Source organism: Haematobia irritans, chromosome 4 (genome assembly GCF_050003625.1).
Source record: "Haematobia irritans isolate KBUSLIRL chromosome 4, ASM5000362v1, whole genome shotgun sequence".
Classification (NCBI taxonomy): Eukaryota; Metazoa; Arthropoda; class Insecta; order Diptera; family Muscidae; genus Haematobia; species Haematobia irritans.
Genome location: NC_134400.1, coordinates 138,022,683 through 138,050,534, shown reverse-complemented (window position 1 = coordinate 138,050,534; position 27,852 = coordinate 138,022,683). Strand labels below are relative to the sequence as shown.

General features: G+C 33.2%; 1 protein-coding gene across 4 annotated transcripts in view; it reads right to left on the bottom strand.

Moving 5' to 3' along the window:
- The window catches only part of smg (sterile alpha motif domain containing protein 4 smaug), a 73,836-nt gene that overhangs the window by 15,234 nt on the left and 30,750 nt on the right, over positions 1-27,852 (bottom strand). For all 4 annotated transcript variants that reach the window (XR_012722206.1, XR_012722207.1, XM_075308090.1 and 1 more), the window contains 3 exons: positions 26,842-27,808; positions 18,740-19,430; positions 14,214-14,433 (listed from right to left, as the gene is read on the bottom strand). Coding sequence is in view for 2 of the 4 variants with exons in the window: in XM_075308090.1 (XP_075164205.1) it covers positions 14,214-14,433; positions 18,740-19,430; positions 26,842-27,808 (1,878 nt within the window). In the remaining 2 variants the exon portion in view is untranslated. The remainder of the gene's footprint in view (positions 1-14,213; positions 14,434-18,739; positions 19,431-26,841; positions 27,809-27,852) is intronic.

The following is a 27,852-nucleotide window of genomic DNA, read 5'->3' as shown; positions in this document are numbered from 1 at the left end:
TTAGAAGTTTAGGAAATTTCGAGTAATTTTTACAACTTTTCGACTAAGCAGTGGCGATTTTACAATGAAAATGTTGGTATTTTGACCATTTTTGTCGAAATCAGAAAAACATATATATGGGAGCTATATCTAAATCTGGACCGATTTCAATCAAATTTGGCACACATGACTATATTACTAATTGTACTCCTAGTTCAAAATTTTAACCAAATTCGGCCAAAACTCTGGCTTCTGGGGCCATATAAGTCAATATCGGGCGAAAGATATATATGGGAGCTATATCTAAATCTGAATAGATTTCAACCAAATTTGGCACGCATAGCTACAATGCTAAATCTCTCCCTGTGCAAAATTTCAACCAAATTGGGCCGAAACTCTGGCTTTTAGGACCATATTAGTCCATATCGGGCGAAAGATATATATGGGAGCTATATCTAAATCTGAACCGATTTCTTCCAAAATCAATAGGGACGAATAAATTCAAATTTGACGCGGAATCAATACCAAAATTATTAGTGTACAAAATCTTTGGAACCGGGCATTTTTTTTCAGTGTATGCAAGAAAAATTTAAGGAAATAAAGTGTGGTATTATTTTTATACCCTGCGCCACACTGTGGAACAGGGTATTATAAGTTAGTGCATATGTTTGTAACACCCAGAAGGAGACGAGATAGACACATGGTGTCTTTGGCAATAATGCTCAGGGTGGGTCCCTGAGTCGATCTAACCATGTCCGTCTGTCCGTCCGTCCGTCTGTCTGTGAACACATTTTTGTGATCAAAGTCTAGGTCGCAGTTTAAGTCCAATCGACTTCAAATTTGGCACATGTTCCTGTTTTGGGTCAGAATAGAACCCTATTTTGGAAGAAATCGGTTCAGATTTAGATATAGCTCCCATATATATCTTTCGCCCGATATGCACTTATATGGATCCAGAAGCCAGAGTTTTATCTCGATTTGCTTGAAATTTTGCACGAGGAGTACAATTGTTAGGATAGTCGAGTGTGCAAAATTTGATTGAAATCGGTTCAGATTTAGATATAGCTCCCATATATATCTTTCGCCCGATATGGACTAATATGGTCCTAGAAGCCAGAGGTTTGGCTCAATTTGATTGAAATTTTGCACTAAGAGTACAACTAGTAGTGTAGTGAAGTGTGCCAAATTTGATTGAAATCGGTTCAGATTTAGATATAGCTCCCATATATAGCTTTCGCCCGATTTACACTCATATGACCACAGAGGCCAATTTTTTACTCCGATTTAGTTGAAATTTTGCACAGGGAGTATAATAAGCGTTGTTGCTATGCGTGCCAAATTTGATTGAAATCGGTTCAGATTTAGGTGTAGCTCCCATATATATGTTTTTCTGATTTCGACAAAAATGGTCAAAATACGAACATTTCCCTTTTAAAATCGCCTCTGCTTAGTCGAAAAGTTGTAAAAATGACTCTAATTTTCCTCTACTTCTAATACATATATATCGAGCGATAAATCATAAATCAAAGTTTGTGAAGTTTCCTTAAAATTGCTTCATATTTAAATCTTTCCCATATTTTTTACTATCATTGTGTTTCACCCTAGACATTAGCCGACTTAAATTTTGAGTCTATACAATTTGTAGAAGTCTATCAAATTCTGTCCAGATCGAGTGATATCTAAATGTATGCATTTGGGACAAACCTCTATATGTTCAGCACCCAACACATTTGACGGATGTGATATGGTATCGAAAATTTAGATCTACAAAGTGGTGCAGGGTATAATATAGTCGGCCCCGCCCGACTTTAGACTTTCCTTACTTGTTTTAACATAAAAATACAATAAAAAATATCGTATTGATAGGATCAAAACAAAATAAAACGATAAAAACAAATCTGCTATTTATTAATGGAAAGGAATTACATTTACGAAAATTGGACAACAATAGGTTTGTTTGGGTAATTTTCCAATAAAAATTATTCAGTATAAACTTGCAAGACAGTAAGAATGGCTTTTACTCTCTTGGGTAAAATTAGCAAAAATGTACATGTTCACGAATTTATCATTAATACACCGGATTTAAGCTAATTAAAACGAAACATATTGATATTTTCTAATGATATGACTTAGATATTGTTAAAGTCTCACAGAAGTAGAACTAAAATGAATACAATTAAATTAATATGCATTTTAAGTGAAATAAAGCTTTTAGTTTGTTACATTTCAATGAAAAATTTGACTTTTGATACTAACAAATTTAGTTTTTTTATACCCTCCATCATAGGATGGGGGTATATTAACTTTGTCATTCCGTTTGTAACACATCGAAATATTGCTCTAAGACCCCATAAAGTATATATATTCTGGGTCGTGGTGAAATTCTGAGTCGATCTAAGCATGTCCGTCCGTCCGTCTGTTGAAATCACGCTAACTTCCGAACGAAACAAGCTATCGACTTGAAACTTGGCACAAGTAGTTGTTATCGATGTAGGTCGGACGGTATTGAAAATGGGCCATATCGGTCTACTTTTACGTATAGCCCCCATATAAAGGGAAGCATATTTCATCCGATCCGGCTGAAATTTGGTATATGGTGTTGGTATACGGTCTCTAACAACCGTGCAAAAATTGGTCCACATCGGTCCATAATTATATATAGCTCCCATATAAACCGATCCCCAGATTTGGGTTGCGGAGCCTCAAAGAGAAGCAAATTTGATCCGATCCGCCTGAAATTTGGTACATGATATTGGTATATGGTCTCTAACAACCGTGCAAAAATTGGTCCACATCGGTTCATAATTATATATAGCCCCCATATAAACCGATCCCCAGATTTGGCTTGCGGAGCCTCAAAGAGAAGCAAATTTTATCCGATCCGCCTGAAATTTGGTACATGATATTGGTATATGGTCTCTAACAACCATGCAAAAATTGGTCCACATCGGTTCATAATTATATATAGCCCCCATATAAATCGATCCCCAGATTTGGCTAGTGGAGCCTCTAAGAGAATCATATTTCATCCGATCCAGTTGAAATATGGTACATGGTGTTGGTATATGGTATCTAACAATCGTGCAAAAATTGGTCCACATTGGTCCATAATTATATATAGCCCCCATATAAACCGATCCCCAGATTTTGGCTTGCGGAGCCTCAAAGAGAAGCAAATTTCATCCGATCCGCCTGAAATTTGGTACATGATATTGGTATATGGTCTCTAACAACCGTGCAAAAATTGGTCCACATCGGTTCATAATTATATATAGCCCCCATATAAACCGATCCCCAGATTTGGCTTGCGGAGCCTCAAAGAGAAGCAAATTTTATCCGATCCGCCTGAAATTTGGTACATGATATTGGTATATGGTCTCTAACAACCATGCAAAAATTGGTCCACATCGGTTCATAATTATATATAGCCCCCATATAAACCGATCCCCAGATTTGGCTTGCGAAGTCTCCAAGAGAAGCAAATTTCATCCAATCCGGTTGTAATTTGGAACATGGTGTTAGTATATGATCTTTAACAACCGTGCCAGAATTGGTCCATATCGGTCCATAATTAGATATAGCCCCCATATAAAACATTCTCCAGATTTGACCTCCGGAGCCTCTTGGAGGTGCAAAATTCATCCGATCCGGTTCAAATTAGGAACGTGGTGTTAGTATATGGTCGCTAACAACCATACCAAAATTGGTCCAATCACACAAAAATTGGTCCATATCGGTTCATAATCATGGTTGCCACTAGAGCCAAAAATAATCTACCAAAATTTTATTTCTATAGAAAATTTTGTCAAAATTTTATTTCTATAGAAAATTTTGTCAAAATTTTATTTCTAGAGAAAATTTTGTTAAAATTTTATTCGGTTCATAATAAAAGTTTCATCATTGTCAAAATTTTGTTTCTATAGAAAATTTTGTCAAAAGTTTATTTCTATAGAAAATTTTGTTCAAATTTTATTTCTGTAGAAATTTTTGTCAAAATTTTCTTTCTATAGAAAATTTTGTCAACATTTTTATTTCTATAGAAAATTTTGTGAAAATTTTATTTCTATAGAAAATTTTGTTAAAATTTTATTTTTGTAGAAAATTTTGTCAAAATTTTATGTCTACTTTGTCAAACTAAATTATATACCTATTGGATCGATCTTTTTTGATTTAATATACTACGTATGGACTTACATACAATTTAGAAGATGGTGTTAGGAGGTTTTAAGATACCTTGCCATCGGCAAGCGTTACCGCAACTTAAGTAATTCGATTGTGGATGGCAGTGTTTAGAAGAAGTTTCTACGCAATCCATGATGGAGGGTACATAAGCTTCGGCCTGGCCGAACTTACGGCCGTATATACTTGTTTCTAGCTATTTTTTTAGCTTTTTTAGTAGCTATTGTTTTGAGCAAATCTAGCGGTTTTTGGAGAAAGAATTCTGGCAACGCTGATCGCAAGCCTAATATCATCAGTCAACTTGATCATAAGCGAGGTAGTAAAGGGTGATACGGTCAAAATTTGGTCAATATAAACTTGACGTATTTCTTTCAATTTTGCATTTAAAAAACCTGAACACCCCTCATTTTGAAGGTGTGTGTGTGTGTAGAATGTTGCTCCTATTTTGATTTTGGAATTCACTCTTCAGTTGTCAAAATGCCGTCCAAGCAAGAAGAGCAGCGTATCAAAATTTTGCTCGCGCATCGCGAAAATCCGAGCTACTCGCACGCAAAGCTGGCAAAATCGCTAAAAGTTGCCAAATCAACCGTTACAAATGTAATTAAAGTATTTGGGGAACGTTTGTCGACAGCCAGGAAGTCTGGATCGGGGGGAAATCGAAAACCGGAAGCCGCTGAGACGACAAAGAGAGTTGCCGGTAGTTTCAAGCGAAACCCTAACCTCTCTCTCCGAGATGCCGCAAATAAGCTGGGTGTATCGTCTACAACCGTGCATCGAGCCAAAAAACGAGCCGGACTATCGACTTACAAGAAGGTAGTGACTCCAAACCGCGATGATAAACAAAATACGACGGCCAAAGCGCGATCCCGGAGGCTGTACACGACGATGCTGACGAAGTTTGACTTCGTGGTAATGGACGACGAAACCTACGTCAAAGCCGACTACAAGCAGCTTCCGGGACAGGAGTTTTATACGGCAAAAGGAAGGGGAAAGGTAGCAGATATTTTCAAGCACATAAAACTGTCAAAGTTCGCAAAGAAATATCTGGTTTGGCAAACCATCTGTACCTGTGGCTTGAAAAGCAGCATTTTCATAGCTTCCGGGACTGTCAACCAAGAAATTTACGTGAAAGAGTGTTTGAATAAACGTCTGCTGCCTTTCCTGAAGAAACACGGTTGTTCCGTACTGTTTTGGCCGGATTTGGCATCTTGTCATTACGGTAAAAAGGCCATTAATAAATGAATAACTTTGCAATAAATAATTGATTGTCTTAATTAAATACTTAATTGAGTTTTGCGACAAAAATCAATTAATTATTTAACCAACTAAAAATTTTAATTGCAATTGCCGAAGTTATTATTTTTTAAAGCACATTTTTTCTTATTATTTTTTTTTTTCTTTTTATTAATTCTGTGATTGATACTATAATTTTCGTGAATGAAGAAATTTCAATTAAAAAATTAATTGCATCAATTAATTGCGTGATTCAGAAAAAAAAACATTTTCTGTGCAGAACGACTCAATCTGGCCAGCAGCGTTGTCAGAATTGTTTCACCAAAAACCGCTAGATTTGCCCAAAAAATAGCTAAAAAATGCTAAAAAATAGCTAGCTAAATTCTTTTGTATCAAAAGTAGCATTTTTGATTGAAATTTGATGAAACAAACTTAAAGGCTTTATTTCACCTAGAATGCATATTATTTTCATTTTAATCCACTTCTGTGAGACTGTAACATTATCTAAGTCATATTAGCTCTGTTTGAGTGTTCGATACATGTTGATTACTATCACAAATTTTTACTGGAAGTCCTTCGTTTTGTGGGAACTACCTTCCCAACACCTCTATTTTATTTACTTGTTATTTTAAAATATTAAATGATCTAAGCATGCTTTGGATTTGGTAAAAAAATGATTTGTCATCGTTACGTATAGGTTACTAGTTCACTAATTATGCTTTATTTACTCTTTTTGTTTTGACATTCTTATCACATATACGAATATATCATACATACTTATTCACACACTTTGTCATATCATCATATCAGTGTATTGAATTTACTGCGTTGAATAAAGAGCAATGAAATAGAACATCTCAATTCGAATCACTTATATACACGATAGTCATTTTTTTAAATAAAATTTTAGGTTAGTTTTGAAATTGTGAGAAATTCGAAATACATTACTTTTATTTAAATTGTATAAAATACCTACAGTTTACATTTCCCAGTAAAAACATTTTCTTTTTCTTCATGAGCTATCAAAGTGCTTTAAAAACGTGCTAACGCCAACTTAAATTTCCAAATTCAGAATCGATTTCAAGTAGAAATTATTGTATGTATACGTTTTTAAAATTTTTGAACGCTATTTTGGTTTGTGGTCAATATACAAAAACTCCTCACATTTAAAGTCTATTTCATTAATTTTAGAATTGACCCTAGCCTTCTTTCATGAAAAGATACCCATTTTTAAGTTGAATCACTTAACGATAAGGACAAAACGACTTTATCGGCTTTTGGACAAGGAAAACAGTTTATATAAGAGAAATTCACAAAATTCGCGTTCGAATTTAAAGGAGATGAAATCTTTGGCCTCACGACAATATTTTTTCAGTGCACAAAGCAATTCACATCTACTATTTTAATTTAGTAATATCGTAATAACTTTAGAATATTATAATAAAATAAAAAGGGTAATCGAGTACAATGCTACTATTCCCAATAATTTACTGCCAGTTTATCAAACAAATTTGTATGGTAATAGTAGATTTAAAGTTTACGATAACTTTTATGAATATGAGGAAAAAACTTTACAACAAGGTGTATTTGCTGCAAAAATGCCCGCATAAATGGCTGGAATCATTATTAATGTTTCAACTGAGCTTTTAAATATGTGGAAAACCTTATTCTTGCAGCAAGGCTTAGATAAAACCCTGTTTTATCCATATTTCAATAGAAACATGTCGGAAATAAAAAAGTCAAAAATAGCTAAAAGGGTCATGAAAAAAAGCCAGAAAAAAGCTTAATGCATTTTTTTCCCGCTAAACGTCTTCAAAAAAAGCCAAATCTAGCGGGAAAATAGCTAAATTGGCAACGCTGTTGGCCAGCTAGCTCCGACGGTCTCTCCTGGTGACATACACAATAACTTTTCAAAGGCAATACAAATAAAACGCAAGGGAGGGATTGAGATGTAACCTCCAGCCGGCCGCCCAAACATGGTCATATAATTCCAACCAATCAACTTTAATATGATCCCAAAACACCGCTCAGCCTTCACCTACCCGGTCACAAATTAACCATAACCCATACGGACAAATCTAGCATATCATTATTTCGTTAAATTATAATGGTTCACAACATATTTTATTTATTTAGCTTAATTTAAATACGCCTAGTTGGTATTATAATTAAGAAATTATTATTAATTTTGGAAGCAAGTATATTTTTTTTTATTATTTATAATTAATTCTGTGATAGTCGAGCATGAAGCAATTTCAATTAAAAAATGAGATCAATTATTTTCGTGATTGAATTAATAACTGCTTTCCTGTGTACAAATGGGGATTGCTGTAAGAATCAAAACTACTGCTACAGCAGACAGTCGGACATCCTGATTAAGAATGAACACAATGTGATACAAATTGAATCGTAACTCTAATATATCCCTCATCATATAAGTGAAGCGTATAAAATATAAACATTTTTTTATTATTTAAGGGTTTGAAACACAAACTCAAACTTGCTTTGTACTACATCCAGGTTTTAAATGTATCAATGATTTTTATTACAATTCGAACGTTTTTGTTGGGTATTTTTTCTTTGGCTACGTCTATGTTATTACTTGCTATTATAATAATATTATAAAACATATTTCTATTTCCTCCACAACTGACACGTTTTTTCCAAATACATATCAGTATATTTAGAGCAGTTGAATGTCTTTACAAAATCTGGAAAATGTGCTAAGGCATCGACAATGCGATCTTCTGCCGTGCCGTGAGTTACATCGGCGAACAAATGGACTTGTGTAGACCTACATCTGAATTGGGCGTGGTTTAGAAAAAATAAGCGATCAAGAGTTATATTTGTTCCATGCAGTCTAATCGTTTTTTGGCGAGCTTGTGGATACAGTTCAAAATATGTCTGGAAAGCCACACGAAATCCGGTTACATCGGCTATCTTTTCATCAATTTGACCATTATTCAATTTACGAATACAGGATAAATTTTCATTAAATCTAGGATTTGCATTTATCATGTCACGATAAATATCTATTGCTAGACCATTAGCATCTCGCCGAATGCCGGAAGTATCATAGCCATGGGTAATTTCGTGACCCAATATATAGCCAACCGAACTGTACTGGTATAAATCATTTAAATTGGGGTCGTAAATAGGCAATTGCAGAGTGGTAATGGGCACTACCACTATGTTGTAAAGTCTGTGGAAATAAGGTGATGTCTTTTTTACATGTTCAATATATTCAGAACTATTCGTTGATGGTATATAATTCATTAAGGTATTATTCGTTTGAAATACAAATAAATGTAATTGGTTGTGATAGTAGTTGCTTTCATTCATTTTCAAAACACCATAGATATCTTCTAGACGTTGCTCTGTATTGATGCGAGGTAAGAGACCAATCTTTAGCTTGATACTGTTTAGTTTTTTCAAAAGAAATCCCATTATGGTGGAATTAAACCCATTTGGATTTTTTACCAAGACCTTTCCATAGTGTTTTTTGATCCTCTCGAACATATTTTGAATCTTTGGTATACTGTTTACTAGACCAGGATGTTGTCGTTCAAACAACCAGTCCATGGCTAAATACATAAATTGTCGCGCTTTTAAAGCACAACCCTTTGGATTGAATTTTCCATTTTCATTTTGAAGGACATTCCACAAAAACCTTATTTGTAGATACTCGCAAATAAAATCGCCATCGTGTACTTGCAATAGTTTTTGAAGGCTTGTGATATAGGACAAATCTTTGATATATATTTTAAGATTTGTTACTGGAAAATTTGTATTATACAGCAGCATGTTCACATAGTAGTTCAACCAAGGAATCTGTTGTATAGTAGATAGATTGAATATTATATTTTTATCCTCTGCCAATGAGTAAAGTTTGAGTAAATCATTTTCGAAGTCGCTGAATTGATTCCACTTCTCTTTCAATGTCTCATTCTTCCAACCGAAGCTAGCAGATGTTATCACTTTGAAAATAGGGAAATTGAGTTTGCGGAATCCCTTATTTCTCAATGGGCGATTGATTTTCAGCACACCTAAACGCTTAATATAGGTCTCTTCTAGAAATACTCCATTTAATCCGTACTTATTGAGTATACCAAAATATTTTAACCAGAGCGTGGGGATGGAAACGTTTTGTTGATGGTCATATGTGTTCGAGTTCACTATAATTCTGAGATCTTCATTTTCTTCCAACCACTTTAGGTATTGCAATAAATCCAAAGTTCTCATATTCACACAAGATTTATAATATGCTCGAGCTTTTTTCATGAAATTAGGTTCTGTTGTCGAAGGTCTTTCAGATAAAGCTACGGCCATTTCCTTATTTGTGTAGTATTCGATCATTCTATAAGAATCATGGTATTTCGAAGTATCCGAATGTAATTTATCCCAATTCCCGCAGGCATACTGATAAAAATTCTCACATGCGTCTGTGGTCAAGTCCATTGAACCTTCTATTGATTTCAGCTGTTTGCGATCTATAGCATTTGATGAGCTTGTTAAGGCAGGTGTCGGAATTTTGATAAGCACACATAACACCTGATTAGCAGCTAGTTGTAGTAGGCACAGTTGGTATAGTATTAAGAAATTTTTCATTGTTCTACGTAAGATGATGATGCTCAGCAATGATTGATGCTGCCTCGGTTGTAAATTAGCGAATGCGATGGTTTGTAATTGTTCAACCATTTATATAGTATGCAAATAACGAATGGTAATCGGATTAATAATAATGCTTCATCAGATTAAAGATTTTTTTCCTAATGCAACCACCGCCGCAAACTGCCCTCCTGTCGGCTAAATGTTCAATATAGATTTTGCTCAAAATTGTCATGTTTTCATGGAACTCCCCATATAAACAAGATGATTGCTCTCGTATAATATTACAATGCAATGTATCTTTATATTGAAATTAGGTAACTAATACGGCCACAAAGATTTTTTTAGTATTTGGGTTGGATATTTATACAAACTAAAATGTCATTCACTTTGCTCATTCATTTGCGTATATAGCAATTTCACCATTTTTTTATCGATATGAATCATGAATTGAATTGCTCTATATGTTATTGTAAATATTAGAGATCTGGAAGTCATATATGTGGTTAAGGTTATTAGCTTTATGAGACAGATTTCACTTGCAGAATTTTAGCTTGTGATACGTAAGATCAATGTTATATATATATATTGCAGCAAAAGTAAAAGTCTAGCGTTTCAACCATGGTGGTGGCCTTTATTTACGCAAGGAAAGAATGCCAAAGAAATGCCTCTACTACGGCATTTTGAATTTAGTTTAAAAAATATTTACTATATCGTATTAATATTAGACTGAATTACTTTATAAAAAGTAGAATTGCTTACTTAAGCTATAAACAATAAAAGAATTCTACGCTCGAACATTTCTCTCTAAAAGTTGGTGTTATTTATCTGTATCTTGTGTTGCATATGTCCTTTCGGCGTTATAAAGATGACATTTTGAATTCAAATTCAACAGTTTTTCTGATGGTACGGTTGATTGATTCTATAATAAGAAATATTTTTTACACGCCATCTGGCGGAAAGCGATACAACTTCTACAATGTGAGAACAGATAAATAACACCATCTATTGGAAAAAATAATGGATTTCGTTTTACGTCAATTAATATTAGTATATTATATAGAAATAAAATTTTGACAAAATTTTCTATAGAAATAACATTTTGACAAGATTTTCTATAGAAATAACATTTTGTCAAAATTTTCTATAGAAATAAAATTTGGACAAAATTTTTTATAGAACTAAAATCAGTCCATCTTGCAGTCTATAGGGCTTTGTCCGAATAATTTTGACAAACATTATTTTCCTCTGTTGGTTAAGCTACACTTGTAGTTTATTCAATGTATGGTTTTAAGCTGAAATCAAAAACAACAACAATGATTAAAGAAAGAAACCAACAATAACAAAACAAAACGAATGAAAAAAGAAATAAAATTTTGAATTTGGACATTTTTTACAGAAATACAATTTGGACAAAATTTTCTATAGAAATAAAATTTTGACAAAATTTTCTATAGAAATAAAATTTTGACAAAATTTTCTATAGATATACAATTTTGACAAAATTTTCTATAGAAATACAATTTTGACAAAATTTTCTATAGAAATAAAATTTTGACAAAATTTTCTATAGAAATAAAATTTTGACAAAATTTTCTATAGAAATAAAATTTTGACAAAATTTTCTATAGAAATAAAATTTTGACAAAATTTTCTATAGAAATAAAATTTTGACAAAATTTTCTATAGAAATAAAATTTTGACAAAATTTTCTATAGAAATAAAATTTTGACAAAATTTTCTATAGAAATAAAATTTTGGCAAACTTTGCTATACAAATAAAATTTTGCCAAGATTTTCTATAGAAATAAAATTTTGACAAACTTTTCTATACAAATAAAATTTTGCCAAGATTTTCTATAGAAATAAAATTTTGACAAGATTTTCTATAGAAATACAATTTTGAAAAAATGTTCTATAGAAATAAAATTTTGACAAAATTTTCTATAGAAGTAAAATTTTGACAAAATTTTCTATAGAAATACAATTGGACAAAATTTTCTATAGAAATAAAATTTTGACAAAATTTTCTATAGAAATAAAATTTTGACAAAATTTTCTATAGAAATAAAATTTTGACAAAATTTTCTATAGAAATACAATTTTGACAAAATTTTCTATAGAAATAAAATTTTGACAAAATTTTCTAAAGAAATAAAATTTTGACAAAATTTTCTATAGAAATAAAATTTTGACAAAATTTTCTATAGAAATAAAATTTTGCCAAGATTTTCTATAGAAATAAAATTTTGCCAAGATTTTCTATAGAAATAAAATTTTGCCAAGATTTTCTATAGAAATACAATTTTGAAAAAATTTTCTATAGAAATAAAATTTTGACAAAATTTTCTATAGAAATAAAATTTTGCCAAGATTTTCTATAGAAATAAAATTTTGACAAGATTTTCTATAGAAATACAATTTTGAAAAAATTTTCTATAGAAATAAAATTTTGACAAAATTTTCTATAGAAATAAAATTTTGACAAAATTTTCTATAGAAATAAAATGTTGACAAAATTTTCTATAGAAATACAATTGGACAAAATTTTCTATAGAAATACAATTGGACAAAATTTTCTATAGAAATAAAATTTTGACAAAATTTTCTATAGAAATAAAATTTTGACAAAATTTTCTATAGAAATAATATTTTGACAAAATTTTCTATAGAAATAAAATTTTGACAAAATTTTCTATAGAAATAAAATATTGAAAAAATTTTCTATAGAAATAAAATTTAAAAAAAAAAAATTCTATAGAAATAAAATTTTGACAAAATTTTCTATAGAAATAAAATTTTGACAAGATTTTCTATAGAAATACAATTTTGAAAAAATTTTCTATAGAAATAAAATTTTGACAAAATTTTCTATAGAAACAAAATTTTGACAAAATTTTCTATAGAAATAAAATTTTGACAAAATTTTCTATAGAAATAAAATTTTGACAAAATTTTCTATAGAAATAAAATTTTGACAAAATTTTCTATAGAAATAAAATTTTGACAAAATTTTCTATAGAAATAAAATTTTGACAAAATTTTCTATAGAAATAAAATTTTGACAAAATTTTCTATAGAAATACAATTTTGACAAAATTTTCTATAGAAATACAATTTTTAAAAAATTTTCTATAGAAATAAAATTTTGACAAAATTTTCTATAGAAATAAAATTTTGATCAGATTTTCTATAGAAATATAATTTTGACAACATTTTCTATAGAAATAAAATTTTGAAAATTGTGATAGTAGCCGTTTACGACATAGTAAATTGCCATTGGGTGGTGAGTTAAATTAGTCACACGATTAAAAAATAATCGAGGAAGATTTTGTGAAAATTCTACCAAATATAAAAAAATCTGAGATTGATGAAAATTTAGTGGTATAGGAAAAAATATGTAGAATTTTAGAATTTAGTTTGGTCCAAAAATGGATAACAACAACTTCCACCAAAAAAGAGCAGTTGCTATGTGGTATTGCAATGTTCTTTGATAGCCTAACACGAAATTTAACAAAAAAAAAAGTTAACGTAAGCTATAAACCTACAGTTACCATATAATTTTCTTCGATAAATTGTCAGTAAATTATTATGAATATGATGTGCATAAATATTTAGATCAGAATCATCCTCATGAAACATTTCGGAAATGCTGCTTATATTCCAAAAATCTTCATATGAATACTACGTAAACTGCAGTGGAAAAAAGGAATAGTCTGTATAATACTGTTTCTCTGTATTGAAATTCGCCAAATATAAATTGAATAGAAGAGTAATTGAGGTATCTTCGTCGGATCAGAATATTTTGAAAAATCTACCAAAACGCCAACAATTCTACCAATCTACCAAACAGAAAAAAATTACCATTTTTGGTAGAATTCTACCAACTGTTACAACCGTGTTCGTATTACCAAATGTTTGTGAACCATTACAAATCAAATACAAGTCTAAGGGTATGGTCATATTAGGCAAATATTTGCCCAAAACGAGTGCCAAACTTTTTTTCCAGGAGCACTTTTAAAATATCGTTTTCGGAAGATGTTCTTATCGTGATGTAATGTATGCAATATGAGTTAAACATGTTTGCTGGTTTGAATATGGCAACGGATTCTTTATTGATTTCAGTCAAATATTTGCCCCATGTGACCGTACCGTAAAAATAACGTAATTTTATATTTTGCTATGAAAAAGATTTTACATGTTTATTATCTCACCTGGGTTTATTCAAATTGCCATTGCTGCCGTTTTTGGCATGATGCATTTTGGGAGTGAGCGACATTTTCAATTTGGATAATTTGAATTTTAATTCCTTCAATTGATTTACGTGATTAACAAAAGCCTCGTTGTGTATGGAACGATCCAAAATCCACAAAATAACACTTATGTTGTCGTCATCAACAACTGCGTACGGATCCTTTTGTGCAATTGTACAAACTGTAATAAACAAATATTAATGAATAACCAACAAATATATGTATATATTTCAAGCTTTATTTTTTGTGCGTCAGGGTCATACAGGGCGGGATCAGGTGGTCAGCATATAATAACAATAATCTAGGTCTGCCAGTGAGCTTACTGGAAATATTGGTTTTAGGCAACGTAATATACTAATTATACTAATTGACTAAGAATCAATTCGTTAGTCTAACTGACGCTGTCTGTCTGAACTTCTGTCCATATACTACTGTGGACAAAAAATGACTATGACTTCTAAGATGCGGAATCTATTCGTCGTAATTTTTTCTACGTTGTGATGAATGTCTGTAACATCTCTGCCAAATGTCAAATCAAAGTAATTATTAGTGCCTGAAGTACAAAAAGTTTATTCAGCGATTTTTATAATGAGTGCATGCGGAATGAAATTTCCTCGGTTTGGGGACGAACCACGACCTCCATCAAGATCAACTCATGATTTACATGTTAATAAAATCAAAGAGATCTTTTGATATTGTTTGAAAATTAGAGTGATCGATGAAGACATTTTTAAAAGATTATTTGGGCTTAAGAAAAGTAAAGTCATGATCGCATGTAAAAGCACTCGAACAAAATCTCAAACTTTGCATTCCGATTACCAAGATGACATGAAACGTATTATCACTGGCGACCCGACTTGGATATACGCTTACGACCTGGACCCACATGATCAATCGGCAGAACATCGTGCCAAAGGTGAGCCGATGCCGAAAAAACACATCAAAGCAAGTAGAAGTAGATCAAGGTTTTGTTGATATATCTCTTCGATAATCGAAGATAATCGAGCGTCGTTTGCGCGAAGTCATAAAAAGACGAAGAAATTATGGGCCGAAAACTCAACCGACCAAATTCAACCAATATCGTTTCGTGGGAGTTAGAGGACTTCACATGTGAAAAAATCAGATTAAAATTGAGGCCTCAAGAGGCTCAAAAAGCTTTGTTCTGAAGATTGGTATGTATTACTACAATATTTATTCGAGCTTATTGGACAAGAAGATTAAGGAAATTGATACTATTAAGTTACTGAAAAGAAAATGCTGGATACGAAGCTCACAAGCCTGACAATAATTATGTTTCAGTGTTGGCTAATACACATTGCCATAGTCTTTAATAAGATCTGACCGGATGAGATGATTCAATTTGGGTCTTTTATGTTAATTTCTTATGAAAATTTGATACGAGAATTATTCTTCCCAAATTGAACCATGTTTTCACCACCACTATGCATCATCTTTTCGTATAACTTCAATACCTTAATCTTATTTTTTGATTTCGTTTGTTACTACACTAATGCAACAACAAATCGAATTCTATTTTTACATACATTGCTGAATTCATCTGATTAAAGTCTGCATTTATATCATGCTAACATAAAAATGGAAATAAAAAACTTTTTCAACAAGTTGTTAAAGTTGAAATATTCTTTATATATAAACACAACGATATTTATCACAAAATGATGTTCTTACTGTTACCCAGCAAAAAAATTTGGAAGTTCTTCAAAAGGCACAACTTTAAAAGCACTTCCAAAAATGTCCACCCAACGATGTTCTTTATTTTAACTGCACAGGAAGTTCATTTGAGTCAATTTTTTATACCCTTCACCACTACTGTGGTACAGGGTATAATAAGTTTGTGCATTTGTATGTAACGCCAAGAAGGAAAAGTCAGAGACCCATCGTTTAGTATACCGATCGTCTTAGAATGAAATTCTGAGTCGATTTAGCGATGTCCGTCTGTCTGTCTGTCTGTCCGTCTGTCTGTCTGTTGATGTATTTTTGTGTGCAAAGTACAGCTCGCAGTTTTAGTCCGATTGTCCTAAAATTTGGTATGGTGTCCTGTTTCGGCTCAAAGACGATCCCTATTGATTTTGGAAAAAATCGGTTCAGATTTAGATATAGCTGCCATATATATTTTTCACCGATCTGGTCATAATTGGCGTGTATATCAACCGATCTTCCTCAAATTCCGAACATCCCAATATTTTATGAGTCTCGAAAAACTTGCAAAATATCATCCAAATCGGTTCAGATTTAGATATAGCTCCCATATATAGCTTTCGCCCGATTTACACTCATATGACCACAGAGGTTATTTTTTTGCTCCGATTTAGTTGAATAGATATAGCTCCCATATATATGTTTTTCTGATTTCGACAAAAATGGTCAAAAATTTCCTTGTAAAATCGCCACTGCTTAGTCGAATAGTTGAAAAAATGACTCTAATTTTCTTAAACTTCTAATATATATATATCGAGCGATAAATCATAAATAAACTTTTGCGAAGTTTCCTTAAGATTGCTTCAGATTTAAATGTTTCCCATATTTATACCCTGCTCCACACTGTGGAACAGGGTATTATAAGTTAGTGCATATGTTTGCAACACCCAGAAGGAGACGAGATAGACACATGGTGTCTTTGGCAAAAATGCTCAGGGTGGGCTCATGACTCGATATAGCGATGTCCGTCTGTCCGTGAACACATTTTTGTAATCAAAGTCTAGGTCGCAGTTTTAGTCCAATCGACTTCAAATTTGGCACAAGTATGTGTTTTGGCTCAGAATAGATACCTATTGATTTTGGAAGAAATCGGTTCAGATTTAGATATAGCTCCCATATATATATTTCGCCCGATATGGACTTATATGGCCCCAGAAGCCAGAGTTTTGGCCCAATTTGGTTGAAATTTTGGACTAGGAGTACAATTAGTAGTATAGTCATGTGTGCCAAATTTGATTGAAATCGGTTCAGATTTAGATATAGCTCCCATATATATCTTTCGCCCGATTTATACTCATATGACCACAGAGGCTAATTTTTTGCTCCGATTTAGTTGAAATTTTGCACAGGGAGTAGAATTAGCATTGTAGCTATGCGTGCCACATTTGGTTGAAATCGGTTCAGATTTAGATATAGCACCAATATATAGCTTTCGGCCGATTTACACTCATATGACCACAGAGGCCAATTTTTAACTCCGATTTAGTTGAAATTTTGCACAGGGAGTAGAATTGGCATTGTTGCTATGAGCCATAAATTTGGTTGAAATCGGTTCAGATTTAGATATAGCTCCCATATATATGTTTTTCTGCTTTCGACAAAAATGGTCAAAATACCGCAATTTTCCTTGTAAAATCGCCACTGCTTAGTCGAAAAGTTGTAAAAATGGCTCTAATTTTCCCAAACTTCTAATACATATATATCGAGTGATAAATCATAAATAAACTTTTTCGAAGTTTCCTTAAAATTGCTTCAGATTTAAACGTTTCCCATATTTTTTACTAACATTGTGTTCCACCCTAGTGCATTAGCCGACTTAAATTTTGAATCTATAGATTTTGTAGAAGTCTATCAAATTCTTCCAGATCGAGTGATATTTAAATGTATGTATTTGGGACAAACCTTTATATATAGCCCCCAACACATTTGACGGATGTGATATGGTATCGAAAATTTAGATCTACAAAGTGGTGCAGGGTATAATATAGTCGGCACCGCCCGACTTTAGACTTTCCTTACTTGTTTTTTACTAAAATTGTGTTCCACCCTAGTGCATTAGCCAACTTAAATTTTGAGTCTATAGATTTTGTAAAAGTCTATCAAATGTCCAAATCGAGTGATATTTAAAGGTATGTATTTGGGACAAACCTTTATATATAGCACCCAACACAGTTGACGGATGTGATATGGTATCGAAAATTTAGATCTACAAAGTGGTGCAGGGTATAATATAGTCGGCCCCGCCCGACTTTAGACTTTCCTTACTTGTTATAACTCGCTTTGTTCATAATTTTAATGGGAAATTTAAAATTTTATTATTTCAAATAGGTTAAAAACAGATTAATAATTAATGAAATAGTGCAAATTATTTCAATTTTGCCGAAAAAATGAGAAATCCTTTCTAGAAAACTTTCGAATTTTTGAAAATATTTGATGTCAAACGCTACAGAAAAGCGTTATAATACATTAGAAATCATAAAAAGTTTTAAAAATTATTTATTCGTCAAAATATCACAAAATTTCTTAATTCACATCTAAAACACTGGATTCGCATCACACCTTAAGAAGTGATGCAAATTCAGTGCAACAGCTGTTGAAATGGTGGACATTCGTCTTATGACAAGCCCATGTTAAATTCATCGCTTCTGCGTCAATTTTGCACCACTTCCGGATCCAAAAAGAACATATTCACTACTTTTTGGCGACAATTTTTTTTCTGGGTAGTTATTAAATTGAGTCTTCTCGTAAAATGTTCAATTTATACTTACCTAAATCGACTATTTTTAAAAACATTAAAGCCACATTGTCATCACCAGCTGCGACCAATTCTATTGGCTTCATAGGCGTTAGTACAATATTAGCCAACTCTTCTACGGCTGCCTGCAGCTTGAGCTGACCATTCAATAGTTCGTGTTCCATTTTGGCCAAATGATTAGAACGTTCCTTTAGTTTTTCAATGCACAATGCCAACTTGTGGGAAGCACCTTTGGTTACACCTAAGCTCTGTAAATATTCCTCACTTATCTGCAACATATCTTCATACGTCATATTTTTAAAGAGTTCAATGTATTTGTGTAAACGTAATGATTTTAGCCACAATCCAATGCTGGACATGCCAACATTTCTCGTTTGAAATTTAATGTAGTTTGGTTTGAAATCATCCAGACGAGTATCTGATCCACTGTTGGTCAATGAACCCCGATGATGTTCTATTGATAGCGAAAAACTACGTGGTTTATTGGCAAATTGTGCCAAATTTTCTGTAGAATTGGAGCAATTATCATTAACAGTTATAACAGATGAGTTTGATGACGAAGCTGAAGAGGATATAGTTTGAGTGGTAAGACTGTTTGAACGTCGTGTTTTTAATGCTGCAAATTTGCTATCCAAACTCCAACGATTTATATCTAACTGATCTCCACAGTTGCTCATTAGAATTGAGGCATAACCCATTTGAGGCTGAAATGTGAACAATAAAGCATATAAATTTATTAGAATAAAATACAAGTACGATTTGAAAAACTGCTTTGTATGACCTTGAGATTTATATTTATACCCTAAACCACATAGTGGTCAGGGTATAATAAGTTTGATCGGCCAAAAAATGTGCCTACCAGAAATATTGATTTTAGACCCCATAAAATATATACCGATCGACTTAGAATCACCTCCTGAGTCGATCTAGCGCTTGGTGTCCGTCCGTCCGTCAGTCCATGTATTTGTTATTCACAGGATTCCGGTCGCAATTATTAACCGATTTGGATCAAATTTGGTACAGGGTGTTTTTTGGGCACAAGGACGAACGCTATTGAATTTGGAAGAAATCGGATCAAATTTAGATATAGCTCCCATATATATGTATCGCCCGATTTCGACAAATGGTATTACGTTGCGCTTTTTTACAAGCCGATCGTCATCAAATTTTGCACATAGTAAAATTTTTCATCACCCTTTAAGTCTGCAAAATTTCATCGAAATCGGTTCAGATTTAGATATAGCTCTCATATATATGTATCGCCCGATTTTCCCAAATTTGGCCATAAAAGCCTTATTTATTAAGCGATCTTACTCAAACTTGGTTTACTCTAATCTTTTATGGTGCTGACAATATGTGCCAAAAATAATCGAAATCGGTTCAGATTTAGATATAGCTCCCATATATATGTATCGCCCGATTTTGCCAAATTTGGCCGTAAAACCCTTATTTATCAACCGATAGTGCTCAAAGTTGGCTAAATATAATCTTCTATACCTCTAACTGTATGTGCGCAATTTAATCGAAATCGGTTTAGATTTAGATATAGCTCCCATATATATGTATCGCCCGATTTTGCCAAATTTGGCCGTAAAACCCTTATTTATCAAACGATCGTAACCAAGGTTGGCTAAATGTAATCTTCTATAGCACTAACTGTATGTGCAAAATTTCATCGAAATCGGTTCAAATTTAGATATAGCTCCCATATATATGTATCGCCCGATTTTGAAAAATTTGCCCCCAATAACCTTATTTTTGACCATACGCGCCTCATTTGTTAACTGATCGTGCTCAAATTTTACACAAAATGACCTTCTGTGGTATCAATCATACCTGCAAAATATTATACAAATTGGTTCAGATTTAGATATAGGTCCCATATGTATGCATCGCTCGATTTTGTCATATTTGGCCATAATACTTTTATTTATTAACCTATGTTATCCAAATTTAAAATTTTGATGTACTAGCTGATCGTATTTAGACTTACATGTAGCTCTTACATAAATCTATTGCCCTATTTGCAGAAATTTGGATTTATTACCCACAACTAATTGACCGATTTCCTCTTTCTTAATAATGGACTCAATATTAGTGGCAAACTAACTCTTTTGGTGCAAAATTAACTATAGCTCCTAATATTAGACATTTCTTCTCAGATTGTGACAAGACACCCATAAACATGTACCCCCCTTTTATGTTCTCCAAAACCTATACCAATGATACCCCACAAATGCTTATGTTTACTAATTCAGTAGGGGTGGTTTAGGGTATGATATAGTCGGCCCCGCCCGACTTTCTACGTTACTCACTTGTTTTTTTTTTATAAATGATCTACTAGACATTTATTGCCCTTGTCAATAAACGAAGGACATAGTTTTTTTCCGAATTGAAGTGTAATTGAATTGTTAATACTCAAAGTGGGCGTGATTTATGGTATAATCAGAATCAACTTAGGGTTCCTAACTATTTGCTTTCTAAATCTACGATCTTCCTAAAGGTCTTCAAAGCGCGAAAATGCACTTATATGCAATTTTCAAAAGTTTTAAATGAAAGTCTGGTATAGACAAACTTAACATTGATTTACATATATAACTGAGTGACACAATATTCAAGTTTTTGACTCCAAACAAAAAATCCTAATTTTATAGGCTAAATTTCTTCCCCTGATGGTTTGGTAAAATGTTCAATAGTTTGAAGCAGTGTTTGAATTTTGCTCAAAAATGAGCTAAACTTTTTTATTTGAGTGCCGGAGCACACATGAAGCTCGGCACTTTTTAAAAAGAGCGGCCGACATGACAGCTCCGCTCACAAGTGCCAATGAAATGAGCAGCCCTTTTCAAAAACTCGTAGAACTGTTCTATAAATTATGTATCAGAGAGAATGAAAATACAAGAGAACGAAAGTGTGAAGTGAAACTGCGTCAGTAGGTGGCAGTCATGAGGAAAATGTCTCTAATATCATGCAATTTTTGTCAGCGCTTCTCTCAAATATCATACAGTTTGCGTCGGCGTCATCCAGTCCAGTTCTCTGCTGACTTTACGAGGGCGGTTCGGAAACTTCTTAGCATATCAATGAAAGAGAATAGTTAGTTTTTCAAAAATATTTTTATTTTTCAATATAATCTCCTGAAACTTCAATACAATTAGTCCAACACTTCTAGCAATTCTATCCCTTGATTAAAATAGTTTTCCTCAAGGTCTTCTAAGTAGTGGTTTAAAACTGTAATTGCATCTTCATTTGAGGTAAAACGCTTGCCAGCAAGGATTTTTTTTTTAGATTTGGGAATAAGTAAAAGTCACTGGGAGCTAAATCAGGAGAATAAGGTGGGTGGTCAAACAACTCGTACTTTAATTCGTTGATTTTAGCCATTGTTAAAACACTCTTATGCGCTGGTGTGTTGTCTTGATGAAAAATTATTTTTTTTGTGTTGTAAGCCAGGACGTTTTTCTCGAATTTGTACATTTAATTGATCCAAAAGGTTGCAATAGTACTCTGAATTTATTGTTTTACCCTTTTGCAGATAGTCAATCAATAAAATACCTTTGAAGTCCCAAAAAACCGTTGCCATAACGTTACCAGCCGATTGAATTGTTTTTGCCTTCTTTGGGGCACTTCCTCCAGCTTCAGTCCATTGTTTGGTGGATCCATGTCTCATCAACAGTTATGAAACGACGCTTAAAATCAATTTTATTTCGCCTAAAGCGATCCAAACAAGCTTGAGAAATGTTCATTCTCATGCGTTTTTGATTGACTGTTAACAAATGCGGCACCCATATTGCAGAAAGCTTTTTCCACTGTAGTTTTTTCATGCAAAATTAAATGGACTGGATCATTTGAGATGCCCATGATATTAGCAATTTCACGCACTTTTATTCGTCGATCATTTAATACCATATCATGCACTTTGGCTACAATTTCTGTCCACTATGTGGTTCAACTTCAATACTTGTACGACCACGTTTAAATTCAGCAACCCAATTTTTTAATGTTGCGTATGAAGGAGCACTTTCACCTAACACATTCACCATATCATTATGAATTTCTTGTCCCGATAAGCCTTTTTTATGTAAATATTTAATGACAGCATTTCTAATTTTTCCATTGTAAAAAAATTGCGGATGCGTCTTTTTTGAACACCTGTTTCTATATGAAGGAGTTGCCAGATCGAAACAAAATTTAACATGTGTTCATAACAGAGATGGAAGTTTCCAAAACACTTAACTGTTTTCTGTTTATACCGCGCTTTTTGTGCTAGGCTAAGAAGTTTCCGAACTGCCCTCGTATCGCATCTAACCAACTAAGAAATGATTTGAATATTGACGTTGATGCATCATCTATTCGGGAAACACATATAGGAAATGGATTTAGTGCATGAAAAGTGTCATTGTTATCCAAAAAGAATATTAAACAAGGATTAAAGTTTTCTAAAAATCAAATCTATAGGCCTAAGCAAAGATGGCGTAATATTCTGTGGCCCAATGAAACAAAAGTAAACTTGTTTTCTTGTGATAGAAGTGTCCAGCATGTAAGAAGACCTACACACAAAAAAATTTCACGAAAATTTTTCCAATTAAAATTTTAATTGATTTTTAAAAAATATTCAATTAAAAATTTAATTGATTCAACAAATTTTTTAATTGAAACAAAAATCAATCACAAAAATAATAGTATCAATTATTTTTTTAATTGGATCAATTAACTTTTTAATTGACCTTCAATTAATTGTTTAATTGATACTATCATTTCTGTGATTGAAGGCATTTCAATTAAAAATTAATTGGATTGGATAATTGATACTATCATTTCTGTGATTGAAGGCATTTCAATTAAAAATTAATTGGATCAATTAATTTCGTGATTGAATCAGAAATTTTTTTTTGTGTGTATCCATCAAGTATTCAATCCCAAATATGCTTTGAAGATGGTCCAAAACGCTGGTGGCAGTACCATGGTATAGGAGTCATTCTCGTATTATGGTGTGGGTCCTTTATATCGTATACAGAATATAATGAAATCAGCTGATAGCACAGATATTTTGCAAAATACAATGCTGCCGTAGGCCGAAAAAAAGATGCCACTCAAATGGATCTTCCAGGAGGATAATAAGACAAAACATACAGCAAGGTACACAAAACATACAGCAAGGTACACAAAACATACAGCAAGGTTCTAGGACAATAAAATCAATGTGTTAGAATGAGCGGTACAGTCCTCAGAATTGAACCCAATAGAAAAATTTGTGCAACGAAGCTAATTTGCGATGAGCTCTGGAATCTAATACAGGATGCGTGGAACGAATTATCGCTATATTTTTGGCAAAACTTGGTCGATTCAGTGCCTAGAAGATGTTCTACTGTTCTGAATAACAAAGGATCCGCAAATAAGTACTAATGTAACACTACGGCTTTATGGAGCAATATTCAGTATAAATATCTATAAAGTTTTATTTAATTTGGTAATAGGTTTAAACTTTTATGAAGCGTCCTTTTTTCACACGTAAATCATGTCATTTATAATGACATTACTCGTACAATAGTAACAAAATTTTTGTCTCTAATTTTATCTCTACCTTTTAAGAAAAAATAAATAGTTTAAACAAGAAAGAATTTTCTATTTTTTGTTCGGTTTTCAATGTTATCTAAATGTGGGAAGGCAATGTCCCCGTTATTTTTCACATAACTGTAAATTCAAAGTGGAATGGGTTACGCTCAAAGTCGCCACAACTTTAAGAGCTTTGTTCTGAAGCCTTTGAAGAGATTTTAGTTGAGTAGTGTTTTTTATACCCACCACAATAGAATGGTGACAGGGGTATAATAAGTTTGTCATTCTGTTTGTATCACATCGAAATATCGATTTCCGACTATATAAAGTATATATATTCTTGATCAGGGCGAAATTCTAAGACCATATAACCATGTCCGTCTGTCCGTCTGTCTGTCTGGCTGTCTGTCTGGCTGTCTGTCTGTTGTAATCACGCTACAGTCTTCAATAATAAAGCAATCGTGCTGAAATATCGCACAAACTCGTCTTTTGTCTGCAGGCAGGTCAAGTTCGAAGATGGGCTATATCGGTCCAAGTTTTGATATAGTCCCCATATAAACCGACCTCCCGATTTGGGGTCTTGGGCTTATAGAAACCTTAGTTTCTATCCAATTGGCCTGAAATTGGAAATCTAGAGGTATTTTAGAACCACAAAGAGGTGTGCCAAAAATGGTGAGCATCGGTCCATGTTTTGGTATAGCCCCCATATAGACCCAACTCCCGATTATATTTCTAGGGCTTCTAGAATCGGTAGTTTCTATCCAATTCGCCTGAAATTGGAAATCTAGAGGTATTTTAGCACCATAAACAGGTGTGCCAAAAATGGTGACTATCAGGTGATGTTTAGGTATAGCCCCCATATAGACCGATTTCCCGATTTTACTTCTTGGGCTTCTAGAATCCGTAGTTATTATCCAATTTGGTTGAAATTTGAAATCTAGAGGTATTTTAGGACCATAAAGAGGTGTGCTAAAATGGTGAGTATCGGTCCAGGTTTTGGTATATCCCCCATATAGACCGATCTCCCGATATGGGGTCTTGGGCTTATAGAATCCGTAGTTTTTATCGAATTTGCCTGAAATTGGAAATCTAGAGGTATTTTAGAACAATAAAGAGGTGTGCCGAAAATGGTGAGTATCGGTCCATGTTTTGGTATAGCCCCCTATAGACCGATCTCCAGTTTTAACTTCTTGGGCGTCTAAAATCAGTAGTTTTTATCCAATTTGCCTTAAATTAGAAATCTAGAGGTATTTTAAAACCCTAAAGAGGTGTCCTGAAAATGATGAGTATCGGACCATGTTTTTATATAGCCTCCATATAGACCGATCTCCAGATTTTATTCTTGGGCTTATAGAAACCGTAGTTTTTATCCAACTTGCCACAAATTGGAAATCTAGAGGTATTTTAGGACCATAAAAAGGTATGCCGAACATGGTTAGTATAGGTCCATGTTTTGATATAGCCATCAGATAGACCGATCTCCCGATATTACTTTTGGGCTTCTAGAAACCGTAATTGTTGTCCACTTTGCCTGAAATCGAAAATCTGGAGGTTTTTGAATATAAATAGGTGTGCAAGAAATGATTTATTTTTTAGGCTTCTAGAATCCGTAGTTTTTATCTAATTTGCCTGAAATGAGAAATCTAGAGGTATTTTAGGACCTTAAATATGAGAGCCGAAATTGGTCCATGTTTTGGTTTATCGTCCAAATAGACCGATCTCCCGATTTTACTTCTTGGGCTTTACATGAAATTTTAAATCTAGAAGTATTTTGAGGAACACATTTAAAGAGGTGTGCCGAAAATGGTGAATATCGGTCCATGTGCACTGATAATGAAAATTTCTTGAAACTGAATTATAGTTTCCAGATTTTACTTCTAGTAATCATTTAAAAAATGGGGGTAAAAATCTACAGATGTTAGATTTTAAATCAAGGCGTTATTTCATCGCTTTCTTGCACACTTGCACACGATGTTTATGGTTCTTCTAAAACTCAAACAAATGTGGTTCTTATAAATCCAGAATCTGATCTGGTCTTCATAGGAAAATCTTTGAATTTATCTTCGGGAATTGTACTGGTTGAACCGATCTGCTTGTCATCAAATCCCCCTGAAATTTTCACAGGAAACTATAATATTTGATTCATGGTGGTGGGTATTTAAGATTCGGCCCGGCCGAACCTATGGCTTTATATACTTGTTATCCATATACTATTGGCAAGTAACAATAATGAATTTGTATCCAGGACTGGTAAATTAACAATTTAGTTTTTCTATCGAACTTGTATTGGAATTTATACAGTAAACCAATAGCTGGTGATATTTTAGATTTCAGGTACACAAGAGGTTTCCCTGTAAGTATAAACCTAAGTATCTAACTATGGCAACTTCCGTTATCTCCCTTCCATTAATATGAATATTAAAAACATTATTGAAACGGGGCCTAAATCTCATTAATTGAGTCTTATCAGTATTCATAAAGAGCTTGTTGAGACAAACAAACTCAAAAATCAACGAAGCATCTATCTCTCTATATAAAGTTTAACCATGTTCTCATTGTTATACTTACCGGTAGTTGGCCAAGATTACTGCTACTATTACTGCAACTGTCACAATTGTTCATCGTATTTACATTGGGATCGAAGTCTAAAATTTCAGTACCATTCTTAGAGAATGAAGTGTCATGATCTTCGATACCATTCAATTGACTACTACAATTATTGTTATTATTAATTATATTAATAATTGGATTTGTTTGCGGGCCAAACAGACTGGGTGTTGTTGCAACCGATGAAGAAGAGGCGGCGGTGGCCGAAGCGGCCGCAGCTGCTAAACCATTAACCAGCGATGCGCAATTATTTGTATCGACCACACCACCACCAAGGGAGTCGACTATGCTTGTTCCAAGATTGAGTCCTAAACTATTTTGACTAGATGCTAATTCATTGAGTGTTATGCCATTCAAATTATCACAGAGTTGATCAGTTATATTTCCAACAACGCCACTATTACCGACGTTAACCACCACACCAACATTGGCAACGCTATTACCAGCTGAATTGTTGATTGGGCCAGTATTGTTGTTATTATTATTGTTGTTTGATTTTACCAAAGATGACCAGTCAGAAGTTATGGACGATGTTTGTTTCGTTTGTTGTTGTTGCTGCTGTTGCAATTGCTGCTGCCTGCTAGGAGGTTGTATTGTCTGCCAGTCTGTATTGCGTGATCCCATTATCGATTGAGACGCGATTGTAGTCGAATTACAATTCTGTGTCAAATTACCAAAGGATGAAGCTACCGAAGCATTAGATGCCGTCGATGAAATCGATAATGCTGATGAGGACGATGAAGTAGCCGATGAGCCCGACGTAGTCATTGTTGGATTTTCTAATAACAAACTACCCATGAGACTACTCTGATTGGAAATAAAATTAGAGTTTTGAATGTGTGGTGGAGCTAAGCCCATATTAAAAGATGCGCAATTGTTAGAAGATTGTAAATGTTCCTCCAAATGGCGTAGCCACCCATTTAGGGACCTTATAAAGAAAGAGACAAACAAAAAATTTGTTAATCGTTTATT